This window comes from Mustela nigripes, chromosome 3, assembly GCF_022355385.1.
Source record: "Mustela nigripes isolate SB6536 chromosome 3, MUSNIG.SB6536, whole genome shotgun sequence".
NCBI classification, from domain to species: Eukaryota; Metazoa; Chordata; class Mammalia; order Carnivora; family Mustelidae; genus Mustela; species Mustela nigripes.
This window is the reverse complement of record NC_081559.1, coordinates 94,701,792-94,722,615: the sequence shown is the minus strand read 5'-3', so window position 1 is coordinate 94,722,615 and position 20,824 is coordinate 94,701,792. Positions and strand designations below refer to the sequence as shown.

The following is a 20,824-nucleotide window of genomic DNA, read 5'->3' as shown; positions in this document are numbered from 1 at the left end:
AGTTGCCATTGAAAAAAAAGAGAAACATGTATCTTAGACATGACTTGCTAAACCTCAGGGAGATTTTTTCAGGCTTTTCAAACAATGGTTTTGTATTCTGAAGTTTTCTGTTTAATGGCAGTAATTCTTTTTTTAAAGGTATGGACTACGGGAATTTGTGGTGATTGCCCCTGCTGCAAACCATGATGCAGTTCTCAGTGAATCTAAGTGCAATCTTCTTCTGAGTTCTGTGTCTATTGCTTTGGGAAACACTGGCTGGTAGGTGGACATTTTGAAAAACCTAGACAATGGATTAAAAACTTTTAAATTTTAATTTATGAAGGAAAATGGTTCCTAAGTTAGATTTTTAAAAAAGTAAATTCTTATTGTTCCTACTTGTGCATTATTATATTAGAATATCATATAGAAGGGTAAACTCAAAAGCTTTAGTGAGTGCATTTCTAAAGGGAAATTTACTGAAATAACCAATGAATAATTGAAATGAAGAGTAAATTGTGCTCTTTTTATGTTTTGCTTTCAAATGTTTAGTTTATTTAAATTTTACAAAATCTAATTTTCACACTTAAAAATGGACCCTTGTCAGCCTCAAATGAGATTGCCCATATCAGATGACTCAAACTTTTTGCGGCTTTGTGTATGTCGGCAAATGACTGAAAGTGCTTAGAGTATTGATTTTGGGCTTACAGATAAATTTTAGGAAGTAGGCTTATTTGCAAATATGCAAATCTGTGAATAATAAGGATTGGCTCTATCTTCAAATGATAAAGTAAAAAATACCACTAATGCTGGTTTGATTTGTATTGTTTCATATCTGTGGATCAAATTTTATTTTGCCTTTGAAAGGCTAATATGATACTGATGCTGGCAGGCTTGATCTGGACCCAGAGAGGGTCCCTCAGGACCATCTGAGGGGGTTCCCTGGATGTGTGCAGGATAGAAATCAAAGGTGAGCTAGCAGGAGATGAAAGCAGTGTTTATTAAAGGCATAGAGAGAGTGCAGGGAGAGTATCTGAGAGACTCAGAAAAGGAGGAAGTCTCATCTTTGCTGGGGTCTGGGGTTTCTGTTGAGGATCATGGTCTGGTGTATGTGCCCTCTTAGGCATCCAGGAACTGGCTAGAACAAATGTGAGGGCCCTGTGTTATTCCTTGGAGCCAGGGTGTCTTGGCATGAAGATGCCTAGTGCTAGTGGTCCAGAATGTGCATCTGATAGCTTTGTCTGGTCATTCTCACCTGGTCCTTCCTTAAATGTTATCTATTCTAGAGAAATCACTAACTCCCTGTCTCTTATAAGGAGGACATAAACTACTGAGGCATGTGTAAAGTAGGGGTGCAGCTCCTAGAAGAATAGAAGCAGGAAAAGGAGAAAAAAGATTTTTATGGAGTCCTTCAGTTTCCCTATCTCAGTATGATCGTTTTTATTCAAGAAAATTTTCATTGTGCCTTTTTTAACTTTCAGCTATTATAAAACAATTTTCTGAATATAAAGTGCCATTAGATGATCATTTCTTAAGCTTATTAGTGTGAGGAGAAAAGAAACTCACAGTGTCTCTTATAAATATAAGTCTCATGAGTGATCCTTGCTTAGTGTTTTTAAATATTTGAGATTAAAATAATGGGGAAATCTTTAGTTTTAGGAATTACTCAGTGTTTAATGAACTTAAAGTCTATTCCTATTTAATTATGTCTTACAGCCAGGTGCCACTTTTTGTGCAAATTCATCACAAATGGCGAAGAATGTATGTGGGCGAATGTCAGGGTCATGGTGTCCGAACTGATTTTGAAATGGTTCATCTTCGGAAAGTGCCAAATCAGTACACTCATTTATCAGGTCTGCTGGATATCTTCAAATCAAAGATTGTGAGTTTGTATTGATATTGTCAGTCTTCTCTGGGATCCAGATGAAAGTGGCAGTTTGGTAATTTTATTGAGTATGTAGAAACATTAATGTAGTTATGTGAAAGAAAGATGTAATTGACTATGTATGTTCAAAGAAACAGTATGCAGTTAGGTTTTTAGTGTGCTAATGCTAAAGAACAACTAATTAAAATAATTTTGTTTAGTTTGTTAACATTTATTTACTATGTTACCTCTTTCTACTCTTCTCTATAGTAAAACAGTTGGCCCTTGAACAATACAGGGGTTGGTGCCTTAACATTGCATCTCCCCTGTGTAGTAAAAAATATACTTTTAACGTCTCACTCCCCCAAAACTTGATTATCATTAGCCTGCTGTTGACTGGAAGCTACACCAGTAACATAAACACTTGATTAACATATATTTTGTGTGTTATATATCATATTCTTAAAGTAAGCTGGAGATAATAAGATGTTACTAAGAATATCGTAAGGAAGAGAAAACACATTTATAACACTGTACTGTAAAAAGCTCATCTGTGAGTGGACCTGCATAGTTCGGACCCATGTTCAGGGGTCAGCTATTGCCACCCTATCCAGATGAGTGTGCTTCAGGTAGCTGCCTGTTCGGGATTTTGCCTTTGAGCTCCTTGACACCTCAACACTTTTGGTTCTGAATTATCTCCTTCCCCACCCCAAATCTTCATTTTGTTTGATTTTTAGAATTAACGTGGCTTATATTTTACGACTGAGAGCAATAAGGCTAAACGGACGGTACTTAGAACATCCTTGGTGTTCCATAAAAACACTACCACAGAGATACGGAGGACTTACCTCCGTATCTTACCTCTTTCTCCGGAGGAAGAAAATTAGGGTTTAAGTCGAGGAGCTGTTAGAGAGCAAAGCCAGATGAGGGTCTTCCATTTAGAGAAATATTCCTTATGGGCGTAAGTTGACACCCATCTCACTGAAGTGATCATACCAAACTGATGGCAGGTGTCTCCTGGTATGATACATTCAACAGAATATATTATCACCTGCATTCCATTCCTATCTGAAGTGTTTAACATAAGTCAACATGTGCAGGAACAGTCTCATATTTCCGAACTGAGCCATATTTTGCAAAGTAACTGGCTTAGACCCAAAAAGTCAGTATCATGCTTGGCAAAACAAAGATTGGTAGCTGTTTAAATTAAGGAAGACTAAAGTGACATAACAGCTAAATGCAATGCAAAATCCTTGATTGGATCCCTGACCAAAACAAAATAGCCAAAAAGGATATGATTGGGACAATTTTAGTATGGACTATATCTTAAAAAATGTGTCAGTATTACAATTCTTGAGTATGACAGTTGTTTTATAGTAATCACATATATTTTACAGAGTTCCAGGTATGTATGTAAATTTTTTTCAAAAACTTTGACAAGCTTTAAGTACCGCTTCATTCTGTATGTGTTTTGAGAAATACTTAAAAAAGATAAGTATGTATATGTTTCTGTCCCATTTGTTTCCCTTTGCTCTCTCACCAGAAGTTTTTTTTTTTTAAAGATTTTATTTATTTATTTGATAGAGATCACAAGTAGGCAGAGAGGCAGGCAGAGAGAGAGAGGAGGAAGCAGGCTCTCCACTGAGCAGAGAGCCTGACGAGGGGCTCGATCCCAGGACCCTGGGATCATGACCTGAGCCGAAGGCAGGGGCCTTAACCCACTGAGCCACCCAGGCGCCCTCACCAGAAGTTTTTAATTGTATATTTTTACATCAGGTTTCTGGTCAGATCAGGTTTCTGGTCAGATGCAAATATTAATACTTTATTCCTTCTTCAAAAACATTAGTGAACATTATTTCCTTGGATCTTTTATGTCCCTTATGTAGCTGAACTTCTCTTTACTGATACTAGGGATCACGTTGATCTGTGAAGCATAACTTAAATGATGATAGTCTGCTAGTTGTACTTCCAGTGAAAAGTGTTCTTAATCAGTTCATCACATCATCTGGCAGAACTTTCACAAAACTCACTCACCTAGGTATGAAATATCCCTCAAAATTATTATTATTATTTTTAAAGTAGGTTGCATGCACAAAGTGGAGCTTGAACTCATGACCCTGAAATCAAGAGTTGTGTTCTCTACTGACTGAGCCAGCTAGGCGCCCCTCAAAATTGATTTGATAAGAGTTGAACTTAAAATAATTGAGAATTGTTTGGGTACTTTAGGGATTTTATATAGCTAAAGCTACCCAGTATGTAACTCTTCTGTTACATATCTCTAAAGCTATCTTTATAAAAATTACTGTTTAACACCTGCTTGCAATGTTCCATGATACTCACCGTTCACTGGAAGTTTATTTCATTTTTGCAAAGATCTAATTTATTAGAAAAGGTTTCCTTCTGGGGTGCCTGGGTGCCTCAGTTGGTTAAGAGTCTGCCTTCAGCTCAGGTCATGATCCCAGAGACCTGGGATCAAGTCCCGGATAGGACTCCCTGCTCAGCAGGGAGCCTGCTGCTGCTTCTTCCACTCCCTCGCTCATGTTCTCTCTCTCTCTCACTCTCTCAAATAAATAAATAAAATCTTTAAAAAAAAAAAAGGCTTCCTTCTGGTAGGGGTAGGAAGGTCAGTTTTGCCCTTTGGGGTACATTAAATTTAAATTCTGCCATAATCCTCTAAGTTTGTGAAAATTCATACTCTAGTCTTCTTTCACTTAGACATTCTTCTTTCTTTCAGATGTTCTTTAAATATCTTGGTTTTATACTCTTGAATGTTGATTTGGATATTTGTCTATTTTGGAACTATATTCCTTTATCTTTTGTGGAAATTTTGTTTGCAGGCTCTTTTAGAATGAATGTTTTATCTAAAATTTTTAACTTTTTCTCCCATCCTCCCTTGTGGCTCTGTAATTGTGATTGCTCCATACCTGCAGAAAATTTCAGAACTGGGTTTTAAAATGGTGTTTGGAGACTTTTGCTCTGTGGTGATATTAGGAGTGTTACGTATCTGGTTTTGGGATTATTGGATTGCTTGCTTAGATTATGAGAGTATTTCCCCTCCCTCACTCAGTAACTTTGTCCACCCTGTAGCTTCTAGCAAAGCTAACTGTACCAAGCAGGTGTGCCCTGCCCCAGTGTTTGCCTTATGAGTCTTGCAGGGCGCCTGGGTGGCTTAGTCGGTTAAGCATCTGCCTTCGGCTCAGGTCATGATCTCTGGGTCCTGGGATCAAGTTCTGCATTGGGCTCTCTGCTCAGCGGGGAGCCTACTTCTCCCTCCCTCTGCCTACTCATGATCCCTCTCTGTCTCTCTTCTCTCTCTCTGTCAAATAAATAAATAAAACCATTAAAAAAAAAAAGAGCCTTGCAGTGCAAGACTGGGCAGAGTTGAACTTGCAGTTCCACTTAATACAGTCTGTAATCCTAGGCTGTCATTGGCTTCTTCCACATCCAGAATTCAGCAGGCATGTGCCTTAAGCCCCACTTAAAACTTGGGATTTTGTGTACCTTTTCAAGGGCCCAGAAAGATGTATTTGTGTCATGTTTGATCCTAGGTATTCCTTTCTGGTTATCTCTTCTATATTTATCTGTGTTGCTGTGTAACTGGAGCAGAGGTTATGTGTCAAAGCAACATGGTTATGGTTTTTAGACTATTTGTATCTTACGGGTGAACACTCATCTAATATCCTCACTTGACTGAGAAGTCTGTTATTCCTGACCAGCCAGAATCTTAACCTTGCTTGTCTAGGACACAGCAGCCCAAAACTGAATTATCTTTTTTTGGTGGCAGCCACCTTGTATTTTGACTTTAGATTGAGTTTGTATTTGGTTAAAACTACTAGTGAGGGGCATCTGGGTGGCTCCGTGGGTTAAAGCCTCAGCCTTCAGCTCAGGTCATGATCCCAGAGTCCTGGGATTTAGCTCCATATTCGGCTCCATAGCACACACCCTCCCCAGTGTTTATAACCCAGCTACCCTATCCCTATCCTGCAACCCTCCAGCAACCCTCAGTTTGTTTCATGAGATTAAGAGTGTCTTATGGTTTGTCTCCCTCCCAGTCCCATCTCGTTTCATTTTTTCCCTTCCTGTCCCCCACGGCCCCCTCCCCTGCCTCTCAAATTCCTCATATCAGAAGGAAATTATATTTGTATAATTGAAATTGTTAAATATATATATATATATTTTTAAAGATTTTATTTATTTATTTGACAGAGAGAGATCACAGTAGACAGAGAGGCAGGCAGAGAGAGAGAGAGAGGGAAGCAGGCTCCCTGCCGAGCAGAGAGCCCGATGCGGGACTCGATCCCAGGACCCTGGGATCATGACCTGAGCCGAAGGCAGTGGCTTAACCCACTGAGCCACCCAGGCGCCCCGAAATTGTTAAATATATTTTGAAGGAGTATTTATTTTGTTTCCAGGTAGCAGTTTATTTATTTATTTGTTTTGAAAAAGATTTATTTATTTTGGAGTGAGAGCAAGAGTGCTAGTGAGCATGAGCTTGGGGAGGGACAGAAGGGGAGAGAGAGAGGGACAGGCAGCCTCCATGCTAAGTGGGGAACCCGGGGATGTGACATGGGCTTAATGCAGAGCTGGGCCCGAGACACAAGGGGCTCAATCTCAGGATCCTGAGATCATGTTCTGAGCTGAAATCAAGAGTCAAGAGGCTTAACCCCTGACTCACATATGCCGTCCTCCAGTTAGTAATTTAAACGGCTTCATATTCTCTCTGGCATTATTTTTGCAACACTTTTTTTTTTTTAAAGCTATATGATATTGTCTTTGCATTTATTTCCTAGGGATGTCCTTTAACTCCTTTGCCTCCAGTTAGTATTGCTATTCGCTTTACGTATGTACTTCAGGATTGGCAGCAGTATTTTTGGCCTCAGCAACCTCCAGGTGAGATAATTTAAGAGTATATTTAACTTACTGAATATAAATGGAAAAGAAAATATATTCAGAAACTAAACTTATTTACCAGTGTGTTTCAAGTATTTTAAATTTGAAATGGTTGTGATTCATTCTGAATGCAGTATTGCTGATTTCATTGCCTTTATCATTTTTTTTTCTCTTGAAAAAAGCTCTGAAGTTTGTTCCAGAGACAGCATTACTCTATATGTGACAATCTGTCTTTGAAAGCTAACATTATTTATAAAGCATTCCCCTGCTGTGGAACATCATGTGCTGCAAATTAGTATGTAGTGAATGATTAAAATGTCTGTTTTTAGACTGTAATAACAGAAGCCACCCTCATAAGCTGAGAATCTTATGGAAAGTAGAGATTGAAGAAGAGTGCTAAATAAGGAAAGCAGAAAAGAGAGAAAAAATTTGTATATACACATATACTTATGATGGGTAGAGCTCTAGAATATTTTACTTTAACTTGCTTTTGATGTGATTAAAATCAATTTACCTGCTTAGCCATAAAGCGATATATACTAATATGCGGATTCATTCAGTAATCATTAATTATTAGCCTATAATGGGCTGATGTTTGGACTGTTGGTGTAAACAAGACATTACCTAAATTGTAGAAAAGTTCACTTTATGAACATATAGCCTAATTAAGTGAGGGTTTGGTTCCTGGGTGTTTCTCTCACATAGAAGTATAATTATATTTAAGTATATCTAATAAGAAATGTAAGCCTAATTAAGTGAGGGTTTGGTTCCTGGGTGTTTCTCTCACATAGAAGTATAATTATATTTAAGTATATCTAATAAGAAATGTAATACAAACTTATAAATAATTACACAGATTTTACTAGCCTGAAAACATTTTTCACTCTATCTCCCTCAGAGAAAAATAAATCAGAATAAAACAATATTCTTTACTGTTTTTGTTCCAAGTAGTTGGTTATTTATAGGATGGAAAATTGGTAGTTTTGGAATGATATTAGAATTAATGTAGTACATCCTTAGCCTTTGGTAGTTATATATGCTGTCAGTATTTTATTTATGTACCACAGAATAATTTGAAATTCTAATGTACAATACAAGAACTACAACTAAAGTATAGCAAAGGGAAATAAAAGCTAAGCTGAGAATTAAAGTAGAAGAAAGACTCAAATGTTCATTTTGGTAATTTTAGTTTCCAGACAGTGTCCTCTAGATAATTTTAACCAGCTTCTCAGTGAAAGTTTCAATTCCTGCTCTCCTTTTCTTTTTTCAAAGACTACTCCCTTATTAGTCAATTTAATACTTTTTTTTTTTAAGATTTTATTTATTTATTTGAGAGAGAGAGACAGTGAGAGAGAGCATGAGCGAGGAGAAGGTCAGAGGGAGAAGCAGACTCCCCATGGAGCTGGGAGCCCGATGTGGGATTCGATCTCGGGACTCCAGGATCATGACCTGAGCCGAAGGCAGTCGTCCAACCAACTGAGCCACCCAGGCATCCCTTATTAGTCAATTTAAAATATGTCCCAGCATGATACAGTCTATAGTGATCTAAGAGGAAGCCCAAGAGCCAGAATGTTAGCATTATAATTTTGATTGCCAGTAAGGCCTCTTTCCAATTCTTTTTAAAAGGTGAACAAGATATTAATCATCTTCTTCACTGATTTGAAGACTATAGATTTTTACTATTTTCTCCTATAAAGGAAAGAAAGGGATTTGAACATGTAATATGGGACACACACTGTGCTTGGCATTTTATATATTTTTTCATGTAATTATCACTTATCTGTGAGACAGGTGTTAATGTTTCTTAGAGAATATATGTGTCTTAGAGAACATAGGTAACTGGCCCAGGGTTACATCATCATCACATGATAAAGTTTGCTTTCAAACACTGGTCAAACTCCAAATCCCATGATACTTTCATTCCACACTGTTGCTTCTGAACTTTGTGGGGGTGTGGTGTTTTATTTTGTTTGTTTGTTTGAGAGGGAGAGAGAGAGAAAAGAGAGAAAGAGAATGGAGGGTCAGAAGGGGAGAAAGCATCTTAAGCAGGCTCCGTTCCCAGCGTGGAGCTTGCCATGGGGCTCAGTCTCACAACCCTGAGATCATGACCTGAGCTAAAATCAAGAGTCGGATGCCTGACTGAGCCACTCTTATGCCCCACTTTGGAACTTTTAATTGAATGAAAACTTTTGCACAGTTATGGTCTAGTAATAATTTTTAGCTTATTTATAAAATACGCTTTTTACACATTTTGAAGCTCTTAAAAATTCACATCTTATGATAAAGCTAGTCATTGCAATTTTTACTATTATAAGGATTCTTTAGTTGGAAAAGTAGAATGATATTGACTTGAGAAAATTTACTGAATCAAGTAATTGAGACATATTTAATGACTAATTTTAATTTAGTTAGGTTGTAGATAATTGTCAGACATGATTTAGCAAATCTGGGGAATATTCATAACTTAACAATAGACTTTAATTTGTAGAATTCCCATTATAGTGCAAATAATGAAAAGCAACCATCTGAATTATTTCAAAGAGAAATAAATCTTTTTGATGTCTTTTAGAAGTGTTTATTAATTCTTTAAGAGGGGGTGGAGCTAAGAGGGGAGGAGCTAAGGGGAGTGATTTACCTGCTACATTCTCTTCTAATCTCAGATATTATTCATAACAGAAGGGAAATTCTTTGTAGAACTTTAAATATTTCTGTGTATTACCAACTGAAATAAAAATTTATTAATGATAACTAATTTGCTATTCAAAAATTATTGACAGCAAAACTGATGAATGTAGGTTGGTGATTGAATTTTTTAATACTCGAATAATCTTTCTTTTAGATTATATTAATCACATTCTTAGAAAATGCAAAAAAATTACATGATTAATATTCTCTTAAGCATTACTTAAGGAGTATTTAAAAAGGGTAAAATATAGAATGCTTGGCTTGAATGAAACACTGTACAAATAGGAATTAATTGTTCTTTTATTATAACATTCTGTTTATTGTAAATGCTTGTATTACAAGCAGTCTAGTTAAAGACTGTTTGCTCTCTAACTTTCTGTGTATTCTCTTGATAGAGGCACGTGTAAATCTATGCTTTCTCAAAGAGCTAACCTAACTAAATTAAATTCTTATTTCTTCATTTTTTGCTGAGTAATGGAAAATTACTTCTTTTGTTTAGATATAGATGCCCTTGTAGGAGGAGAAGTTGGAGGCTTGGAGTTTGGCAAGTTACCATTTGGTGCCTGTGAAGATCCTATAAGGTGGGAATTTCAATCTATCATTTGAATTATGGGACTTTTTTTTTTTTTTAAGATTTTATTTATTTGAGAGAGAGAGCACATGTGCAGTGGCAGAGAGGAGGGGCAGAGGGAGAAGCAGACTCCTTCCTGATCAGGGAGCCCGATATGGGGCTCCATCCCAGGACTCTGAAATCATGAGCCAAAGGTAGATGCTTAACTGAGCCACTAAGGCGCCCAAGGACTGACTTTTTAAATTCTATTAATACTGATTTTACTGTGCTTTGTAGCCTTCTGGAATGAGTATAATACCAGAAGCAGACCTACACCTAACAATCTGTCCATTTGTTGTTTTTCCTCTGTAATTTAGAAATAAAAGACACTTTTAAATAATACATAAAATATGTATATACCACTTACTGATTATTCTTTATAGAAGTGATTCTTGGCCTGCTTTTTGGGAAACATTTTATAAATTGAAAAGCACAGAGAATGTCATATATAACAAACTTTAATGTATTCAAAATGGAGAATTAACAAATGTTTACATCTTTCCTGACCATTTTTTCCAAATGTACAAATTAAGGCATAAGTCAAACATCTTAGGTTACCCAACTGCTTTTCTAGAAGAGCTACTGAACTTGAAGAAAATTTTGCTTTATAAGAAAATGTAAGACTTGGAAAATTTAATCACTGAGAGCAAAATATTTGGAAAGTATAAATAGTCCTGGTTCAGAAACTGTCTTATTTGTTTAAACTGTTTGGTTAATTAAAAAATATATACACACACATCCATACCTTCTTTTTTTTCTCTTCCTTCCTTCCTTCCTTTCTTTCTTGGTATCAAAAATGTGATTATTGGTCTGGTTTCCCACTCATCTTGATTCAGGGTGCTTTTAGTGCTGATTCTGTCTGAAGAAGCATCCTCTGTAAGCCTTGCTTTTCCTCCTGAAGGTTGGCAAAGGACAAGCAGCAGCCAATGCACAAAACTGTGCTTGGCTAAAGATCTTGGTGGTTTTTGTAGGCTCGTGGGCACTTCATGTTCATGAAGTAGGAATTTGAGCTCTGCACCAGGCACCACTTCTTGTGCTTCTGAATTTTCTCTTCCAGGAACGAATGAAGGAGGTTCTATGCCAGTGGCATGTTGTTGTGGGGAGATTAATCACGTCCACAAAGGGCATACATACATTCTTAATACTCTTACATAGAGGTGTGAGACGAACCATGAGAGACTGTGGACTCTGAGAATCAAACAGAGTTTTGGAAGGGAGCGGGGTGTGGGGATGGGAGAGCCTGGTGGTGGGTATTAAGTAGGGTATGTATTGCATGGAGCACTGGGTGTGGTGCATAAACAATGAATCTTGGAACACTGTAAAAAAGAAAATAAAATTTAAAAATACTTTAAACTTAAAATCACTCAAGGAAAAGATAAAATAAGTATCTTTTGTAATATTTATTATATGTGGTAGACACTATGATGAATTAGGAAGATATAGAAGTAAATAAAACATTTTTCTGGCTTCTTTGCATTTATAGTCTGATTGAAGGAAATGGACAAAACAATCATCTAAATAAGTGTACAGTTACAAGCTGTGGGTACTTTGAAGGAAATGTACAGGTTATAATAACATTAAAATGAGAAACTAATTTGGATTGTGATACCATCAGGAAAGTGTTCTGAAAGGAAGTGTCTCAGTTAGGGAGGATTTAGCCAGGCAGAAAGAGAGAGAATTACCTTTGCAGGTGGAATGAAGAGCCTGTGTAATTGCAGGGAAGAGTTTGGCGAGTTTATCAGAGGATAAAGAAGGTGGCCATCATGGCATAGTAAATAAGGGAGAAATGGTGTATTTGTGGCCCTCCAGCTGGTTCATTCATTCGATCCTGCTTAGAGAAAATTTTAGGGAGAGAGAATAAAATTGACCAAGTAATAGAAATGTGAAGGAATTAGTAACTAAATATTTCTTAATTTTAAATTGCAGTGAGGAATCAGCAAGAGAAAAAGATGATCGAAGAAGAGTACAAAAATAATTTGGGGGTGAGATGGTATATTTGGTAGACCATTTAAATCACATGGTGGTTAGCAAATGCTGTGGGCATGCACAGTGCTTTTGAAAAGGAATCTTTGATGGTAGAACAGGAAATGAGGCATTTTTCAGTGTCCTCTCCTTGTCAAAGAAGTTGTTCTGTTGTTAGAAGGTGAGGAGAGAACATAGTCCTAAAAGTTTAGGAACTAAATCTGAGGTTAATACCTAAATTATTTCAGAGCTTAGAGTTTTAAACTTGTAATCATTTATGTCCTTTAGTATCACGTATTGTCTAGTCATTTTTTTACCTTAAAAATTTGTTTTATTATGAAAGTAATAAATTTATGCTAAGTAAGGGAAATTTAGAAAACGTGAAAAGAGGCAAAAATCATATATTTGCTAGTCATGTTTCTTAGTTGTAAACTATAGTAGTCAACTGTGACTAATTCAGGCAAAAAATCCTCTTACTGAAGAGGTACTTGGTAACACAGAGAGGTTTAATCGGGACCCTTGTAGGATCCAGCTCAGAAAATAGGCTTGAGTCAATGGTGGCTAATTGTCCAGTTATTATTATTATTTTTTAGTTGTCCAGTTATTAACCAAGGTTATACTATATTGTTATAAATTCTGGCCCTGTTATTACAGTGAATTCTAAAATGTGGAGTCCAGACTGGAGTTGCCAGTCAGTTGAGCACCACTGAAGATCAGAGAAATAAGTAATTGGTTCTTTTGGCTTCTTTATTCTCCAAACTTTACTCTCCAAGCAGTGGGTTCAAAATCTCAACAGGGGAAAAATAAAACCCTCACTAAATTGATAATCCCACTATGCATAGATAGTCACTGATGACAGCTTGCTGTCTGCAAGACTCTTGAGTTCAGTGATTTGCTAGGAGGACTCACAGCATTTAATTGTGCTCATGGCTATAGTGACTACATTGAAAGGATATAATGTAAAAATCAGCAAAGGGAAAATGCACGTAGGGTGAGGTCCTGAGCCAACCAAGGACCAGCTTCCTTTCCCAGTGTAGTTGCTCAGGACCACTTAATTCTCACAGCAGTGAATTTTGACAACATGTATGAAAGGCTTTCTACCAGGGAAACTCATTAGAGGCTCAGTGTGTGGTGTGTTTATCTGAGGCTGGTGACTTAGGCACTCTCTCCATGTACCAGAAGGAAGGCAGGTGTTCAGCATAAACCATATTGTTTGCACCAGTAGTTGGAGGCACAGTGAGCTACTCTTATCAATCAATGATAGGAACCCCCCCGAAATCTAAGTTCCCAGAAGGCAATCCAAAGGTGAACCTTGTAGGTTGTCCTTTTTTAAGTATCAGGTCTGCTATGATAACTCTTCCCTCGATATGTTTGTATATTTTATAAATGTATGTCATCCTCTATATGTTTAGTGGCTTGTTTTCTTTATTTTATATGCAAACTTTTTGGAACTTAAAATTTATCTATATTAAAAAGTCAGAGAACTATGACCTGTGGACCAAATCTGGCCACTAGCTTATTTCTGTATCGCTTTTACATTTTGGGGGGTTTAGAAGAAAAAACCAAGAATGTAACAGAGACTACCGGTCCCAGAAGCCTAGAATATTTGCTCTGTGTTTGTTCATAGAAAATGTTTATTAACCTCTGATCTATAACATATTTTTTTTCAAAATTGAGATATAATTCATGTACCATATTCACCATGTAAAGTATACACTTCAGTGGTTTTGGTGTTTCCAAAGTTGAGCTATCATCATCCTTTTCTAATTCCACAACACTTTCATCATCCCAAACAGAAACCCTTCACCTCTTAGCTGTCATCTCGCTGATCTCCCTAGGATCTTGCCTAGGCCATCCAGCTCTAGGCAAATACTAATCTACCTTCTTTCCTTATGATTTGCCTGTTCTGGACATTGCATATGAATTGTGTTATGCAGTATGTGGCCTTTTATATCCGACTTCTTTTACTTAGCAGAATGTTTTTCAGGTTCGTCTCTATTGTAGCATGGTCAGTATTTCATTACTTTCAGTTGGCATGGAATATGCCATTATATGGATAATACCACATTTTATTTCTCCATTGATCAGCTGATAGATATTGGGGTTATTTACACTTTTGGGCTATTATGTATAGTATGTGTTTTTAATGTCTGCAAGGCATTAGCTTCATATGGGTGTGCTGCTGTTTGCTAATAAACTAGTCGTCTCCTGTTTTACTGCATTATAAATAGCACTACTTTTAACATACTTGTATGTACATTTCTGGTATTAGAACACATTTCTAGAAGTAGAATTGCTGAGTCAGAGGATATACATATACTATTAAAACTTTTGGATCTATTTTATGTTTTATTTGTTTTAGTGAACTCCATTTAGCAACTACATGGCCTCACCTGACTGAAGGTATCATTGTGGATAATGATGTTTATTCGTAAGTATGTTAAGAAGAGTATACTGAGATTCAAACATTTCAGTAGAATAAATTAATCACCAAGTTTGGGTTAGCAACTTTCCCTTTTTCTGTCAGTTTCTAATGAGGTTGGTTGATTTTTTATTTTTAGAGGTCACTTCTTAGGCTGATTAGACATGTATTAGAGATGTATTTTAAGCTGTTGACCCTGGGAATGTGATCTTTAGTTCAGGGATAATGTACAGTTTCTCATTTTTTAAGTTTTGTTTTAATTCCAATTAATTAACATACAGTGTTCTATTAGTTTTAAGTATACAACATAGTAATTCCACACTTCCATACATGAACCTGTGCTTATCACAAGTGCACTCCTTAATTGCCATCACCTATTGAACCATCCCTCCTACCCTGAACAATCTCAGTCTTACTTTGTTTTAGCAAAGGTATCTTTAAGCAGGGATACAGTGCTTAATTCTGTTGAACTTTTCTTAGCTAGTTAGAAGCATTTGGTAAAATATTTTGAAGAGGTAATGGTCATTAGAATATGTAGGAGTAATATTTGAACTTTAAATGTCATAAATACTGAAACATCCCAGTCATATACTCTTGTGCAATGGAAACAACTAAAAAATTATAGCAAACAATATCTAGGAAGAATGTGGAGAAAGAGGAACACAATTTTAGTACCTTATCACACATGATGCAGAACAGTGAGAAGTAAGACACTTTTTTTGTTGTAATTAAAATAAGTGGGTTGTATTTGTTGATGATAAAAGTAATATGAGCATTCTTAATCAGAAAATAAATGGGTTGTATTTGTTGATAAAAGTAACATGAGCTTTCTTAATCAGATAATTTAGACAGATACAAAGAAGGAGATAAGGACTGCATGCAATCCTATTACTTAAGAAATGGCCAGTTAGCATTTTGGGATGTATACTTTTTTTTCATTGAGATGTAGTAGGCATGTAACATTATATTAGTTTCACATGGACAACGTAATGATTCGGTATTTTGTATGGGAACACATTTTTTTTTTTAAGATTTTATTTATTTATTTGACAGATAGAGATCACAAGTAGGCAGAGAGGCAGGCAGTGAGAGGAGGAAGCAGGCTCCCTGCTGAGTAGAGAGCCCAATGTGGGGCTCAATCCCACGACCCTGGGATCATGACCTGAGCCAAAGGCAGAGGCTTAACCCACTGAGCCATGCAGGCGCCCCTGGGAACACATCTTTTTAAAATTTAAATTTATTGATTTGTTTTATTGGGTATGTATCTTTACATATTGTGTATGCTAATAAAGATCTGTGTTACTATTTTTAAAATTGCTGCATAATCCATTAAGTTGATGTGTAACCTATTTAATTGAGAAAATAGGGCATATTTGATCTTGTACAAATTTTAGTAGTCTCTGTTTTTACTGTTAGTGCTATAAAAAACTGATTAAGATCATTGTGCATGCTTTCTTCTCATTTCTTTTTTACTGTTTTCTAAACTTAATTGTTTTATTAGATTATCAGTGTTGCCTGTTCAGAAAATTTTTATATGTGGGTTTTGATTATTCTGGTTTTTTTTTTAAGATTTTATTTATTTATTTGTCAGAGATCACAAGCAGACAGAGAGGGGAAGCAGGCTCCCTGCTGAGCAGAGAGCCTGATGTGGGGCTCAATCCCAGGACCCTGGAATCATGACCTGAGCCGAAAGCAGAAGCTTTAATCCACTGAGCCACCCAGGCACCCCTCTGTTTTGTTTTGATTGTGGTTTTTCTTTTTGTGTTTTTTTATAAACTTTTTATAAACTATAAACTTTGATTTATCCATTATACCGACTATTTGTTTTAAAACAATTAAGTCTCTCTTCTTGCTTCATGGGAGAACAAAATGCTCAGATTTTTCTGCATCTTTTGTATCTCTAAGAAAAACATGTACCTCTCAAGAGGTTTCCTGAAGATTTTTTTTTCTTTTAGTAAAGATGGGGAAAATAAGCAGAGAATAAAAGCATTCCCTTTTACTCTCACTAAACTCTGCTAACAGGAAAGATAAAAGTGACATCGGTTTTCGTAGGGTATTTATATTGGAAAAAAAAATCAAACTCAGGCTGGCATACAGTATGAAAGCAGGACTGATTGGAAGCTACAGAATGGGGAGATGGAGGTGAGGCCATCAGAGATAGTAGCAGGTCAAGGAGGAAAATCTGGGTATGAGAGACGGTTCAGAGTTATCAGCAGGAGGCACAAGGAAAGCCTATGGCCCACTAGACTACCCACCTGGTTGTTTTGTTGTTGTTGTTTTTAATATACATGGTTTTACCTGGGCTTTCAAGAATAAGTAATTCGAAAACAAAAGACCTTTTGTTTTCTTAAGATTCTGGGTTTTTTAAAACTTATCCAAGTAGCCTGATCATCTGAATAACAGTAAGTTTAAGGGAGGCAAGATGGATTGCTTGTCCTTTTATATAATTAATTAGACTGAATTTTGATAAATTAATGAGTTGTACGTTGTCATAATTAGGATCTTATATTTGTTTTGTATTTTAGTGATTTGGATCCTATTCAGGCTCCCCATTGGTCTGTTAGAGTTCGAAAAGCTGAGAATCCTCAGTGTTTGCTGGGTAAGACATGCTTATGGTCCTTTCCTGAAATTATGTTCCTTCCCCACCAGTCTACCCATCTTCCAAATTAGGAAGACTGAATGTATTCTTTATACTTTATTTCACCTATCAAAGGGTACTTTTTTTTTTTTTTTTTTTTTTTTACTTTTGTGATCTTCTTGGTAAATATCACTAAAAAAGAAAACTTTGCCAACAGCAGTGAATCCTAAGTCTTGAATAGCACTAGCAGGATTTCTTTCTTGTCTTTTAGTTTTAAGCAGTCTACAGCTCAGAATTCCCACATATTTTCTCATGATCTAAGTTTTATTCTTCTAAGGCTTTTACGTCACTCCCTTTTTTTCTTCTTGTGGCAGTTTGCATCTTCCATTCTTGTTAGTGTAGCACTTTGTGCCTTTTGCCATCCTCTGGAGCTGTGGTATATGAAGGGAAGAACACTGATTTTGACAGTCTAATTAGAGCCCTTCCATAGAGTTGTACCATATCTGGAAACCCATTTACTGATAGAGGGAAAGAGGTGTAGAGGATCAAGTGAAATACTATAAATAGAAATAACAAAAAATGTTGATTTGCCTTCGAGTTAATGTTATTATATCCCATGTCTGGCATTTCTTTCTTTTATTATTTTTGTAGATGTGTGTCTTTCATGAAGTCTTTTGAACTCATCTCCTCAATGAGTCTTTCCATCTTTTTCTCTCATATTTAGTACATGCGAAGATAGTTCATTTCTGTTTTCATATAAGCCACCTTCACTCCATATAACCTGATATATTACCATCCAACTAATGGAGTTACTAAATATTTATTAATGCAGTAATGATGCATTTCTCTAAAGTATTATTTTCTTGGGTTCTTTAAAATTCATCATATGCTATTCATTAAATGCTAATTAGCACTTGCCATTTTTGCTAACTACATAATGGTGAATACAAAGATGTATAAGGTAAAATTCCTGCCATTGGTGAGTTTGTCTTGGGGTATTTTTTAGGGAGACAGTGGAGGGTTAATATCAAGAGTTTAAGAATTGGTTAGACCTTATTCTAAATCCTAGGTCTGCCAGTTTGAACAAGTTTCATTACTTTCTTCAGGTCTCAGTACAATAGAGATAACAGTATATGCATAGAGTTATTGAGAGGATCAAATAAAATTATGTGTGTCTTTGTGTATCACATTTAATACAGTGCCTTTTGTATAGTAAATGCTCAGCAAATAGTTTCTCTTGTTAAATCATTGGATTATTAAGTTATTAAATTTATTTACTAAATTGTTTCCTAGTTCCGTATTATTTCTCATCCACTGACTTCTGTGATAATTGCAGAGGACCTTAGAATTTAAAGTATTCTCATTTTAATATTTTGTCCCATGATCCCACCCTATCTCTTTGATATGTTTATATGATGAGATTAAAGGATTATATAGTCATAAATAATTAACTAGAATCATATAGTTTATATGATATAAACTATATGATTGAATTATAAGATTATCTTATTTTCTGAAGAGGTTCAGAAAGTGTTCTAGATTTGTTCAGAACTGGTTGGTGAATTCTAAAACTTAAGATATACTTCCGATCTTGTATTGTCTAATAGTTTTGCAACTGACAGTTCCTATTAAATTTTAATTTCTTTGTACAAATGTCTCATTGCAACTCTTCAGAAGATAGCCAACCTTTCCCCCTTATAATAATGATTAGGAAGTATACCATTAACATGAAAGGAAGTGAAGTGTATGATTAACATGCAGCTGAAACTGAAATAACTATGCTACATGATTTCTTAATCCTCTAGAAACATATCTTCAGAATTTCTTTCTCACTCTCTCTTTCTCTCTCATGTGTCTCTCTGTCTCTCTTTTTTTTGTGGCCAAAAAAAATTAGACTTAGCCAGCTGGACTCAGGTTAGATGATCCCAGTGTTGTTGGCAACATCCAAAGCAATCATAGTCAGGAGCCAGTCACACATACGCCTTCTCTCCATCAGGCTTAATCAAGGTGTTGACCTTGCCCATATCAGTGTCATAGAGTTTCTTCACAGCCTTTTTGATTTGGTGCCTATTGGCCTTGACATCCACAATGACTACAAGTGTGTTGTTGTCTTCTAGTTTCTTCATGGCTGACTCAGTAGTTAGGGGGACCTTGATGATGGCATAGTGAACCAGCTTGTTTCTCCTGAGGTCACTCTTCTGAGGATATTTGGGCTGCCTTTGGAGATGCAGTGTCTTGGATCGTTGGAACGTACATAACTTGTGGATCCTTTTTTTTGTGACTGTGGACGCCTTTCAGCACTGCTTTCTTGGCCTTCAAAGCTTTTACTTTGGCTTCTTTGGGAAGAGCAAGGGCTTTCTTCTTGGCCTTTGGCACCATCTTCGTGAAAGGACGAGAATTTCTTTTTAATTTTTTTTAATGGACTCAGAATTCTAGAAGGGTGGCAGTTAAGGTGATAATATGTGCATATAGTAATATTCTTTTTACTTCTACAACTCATTGAGAACAGATAATTATTTGTCTTCTTCAGGCACATAGTAAGTGCTTACTCTTACTAGGTACTATTGCTTTTCCTTTCATTCTAGAAGGAATTCTAAGGAAAAACTTTTTTGATATCCTGGGACATGGAGAGAAGGGAAGAACAGGTTACTTTTGGAATAGGATTAATTTTTGTCTTGGGTGGAGAAACTGAATGGTTTCTTTTTCTACCATATCTTACTTAAAGCTTTTGTGAAAAGACATGTATTTTAATTTGTAGTTCTGATTTCTTTTAGTTAAGTGTCAAAAATGAGTAATATTTTTTCTGTAGGTGATTTTGTCACTGAATTCTTTAAAATTTGTCGTCGAAAGGAGTCAACTGATGAGATTCTTGGACGATCCACATTTGAGGAAGAAGGGAGAGGTGACCTGTTTTCTTTCTTTCTTTTTTTATTTTTTTAAGTTATTTTCAAACATCTAACCCTTTTTCTTAGGCATTTTTCTGGTAACTTTTCATCTATTTTCACATTTGAATTAAGTTGTAAAAACAAGTTTTGTTTTGTTTTTTTTTAAAGATTTTATTTATTAATTTGACAGAGAGAAATTACAAGTAGATGGACAAGCAGGCAGAGAGAGAGAGAGATAGGGAAGCAGGCCCCTACTGAGCAGAGAGCCCAATGTGGGACTCGATCCTAGGACCCTGAGATCATGACCCGAGCCGAAGGCAGCGGCCTAACCCACTGAGCTACCCAGGCGCCCGAAAAACAAGTTTTGATGGACTAGAGTGCTACCATTTCTCTCCAGGCTATACTCTGAGCTTAAAAATTATGCACATTTAATAAGGGCTTTCTACCAAAAATGTAAGGTATTTTGAAAAGCAGGGTTTTAGAGGTTTATTTTTAAACTTCTAGAGAGAAATAATTTGTGTTATACCTTTGTCATTATGGATGCATATAAAGCTGAATATGTGTCTTACAATTTTATAATTCTGAGGCCATATAATTCAGTGAAAAGAGTAACTAAAATATTTTATACAATCAACAGTTTACTCATCATTTTAACTTGCTAAGATTGTGATACAATTTCTCTTCATTTCTATTCTTTTTATAGAAATTGCTGATATAACTCATGCTTTGTCAAAGTTGACAGAGCCAGCACCAGTTCCAATTCATAAATTATCAGTTTCAAATATGGTACACACTGCAAAGAAGAAAATACGAAAACACAGAGGTGTAGAAGAGTCACCACTGAATAATGATGTCCTCAATACGATTCTCTTGGTAACTAAATGTAGTATCTTTCTATATCTGTATGCATACTCATTTATTCATTATCTGTCTGGTCCCTTCTATGTGGCAG

General features: G+C 36.1%; 1 protein-coding gene and 1 pseudogene across 2 annotated transcripts in view; one reads left to right on the top strand and one right to left on the bottom strand.

The window, feature by feature from the left end:
• Positions 1 to 20,824, top strand: part of RAB3GAP1 (RAB3 GTPase activating protein catalytic subunit 1) — a 114,324-nt gene that overhangs the window by 53,490 nt on the left and 40,010 nt on the right. For both annotated transcript variants that reach the window (XM_059394392.1, XM_059394393.1), the window contains exons 6-13: positions 139 to 258; positions 1,693 to 1,858; positions 6,631 to 6,730; positions 9,915 to 9,996; positions 14,350 to 14,418; positions 16,935 to 17,008; positions 19,797 to 19,889; positions 20,576 to 20,745. In XM_059394392.1, coding sequence (XP_059250375.1) covers positions 139 to 258; positions 1,693 to 1,858; positions 6,631 to 6,730; positions 9,915 to 9,996; positions 14,350 to 14,418; positions 16,935 to 17,008; positions 19,797 to 19,889; positions 20,576 to 20,745 — 874 coding nt within the window. The remainder of the gene's footprint in view (positions 1 to 138; positions 259 to 1,692; positions 1,859 to 6,630; positions 6,731 to 9,914; positions 9,997 to 14,349; positions 14,419 to 16,934; positions 17,009 to 19,796; positions 19,890 to 20,575; positions 20,746 to 20,824) is intronic.
• Positions 10,869 to 11,115, bottom strand: LOC132013058 (small ribosomal subunit protein eS27-like; annotated as a pseudogene).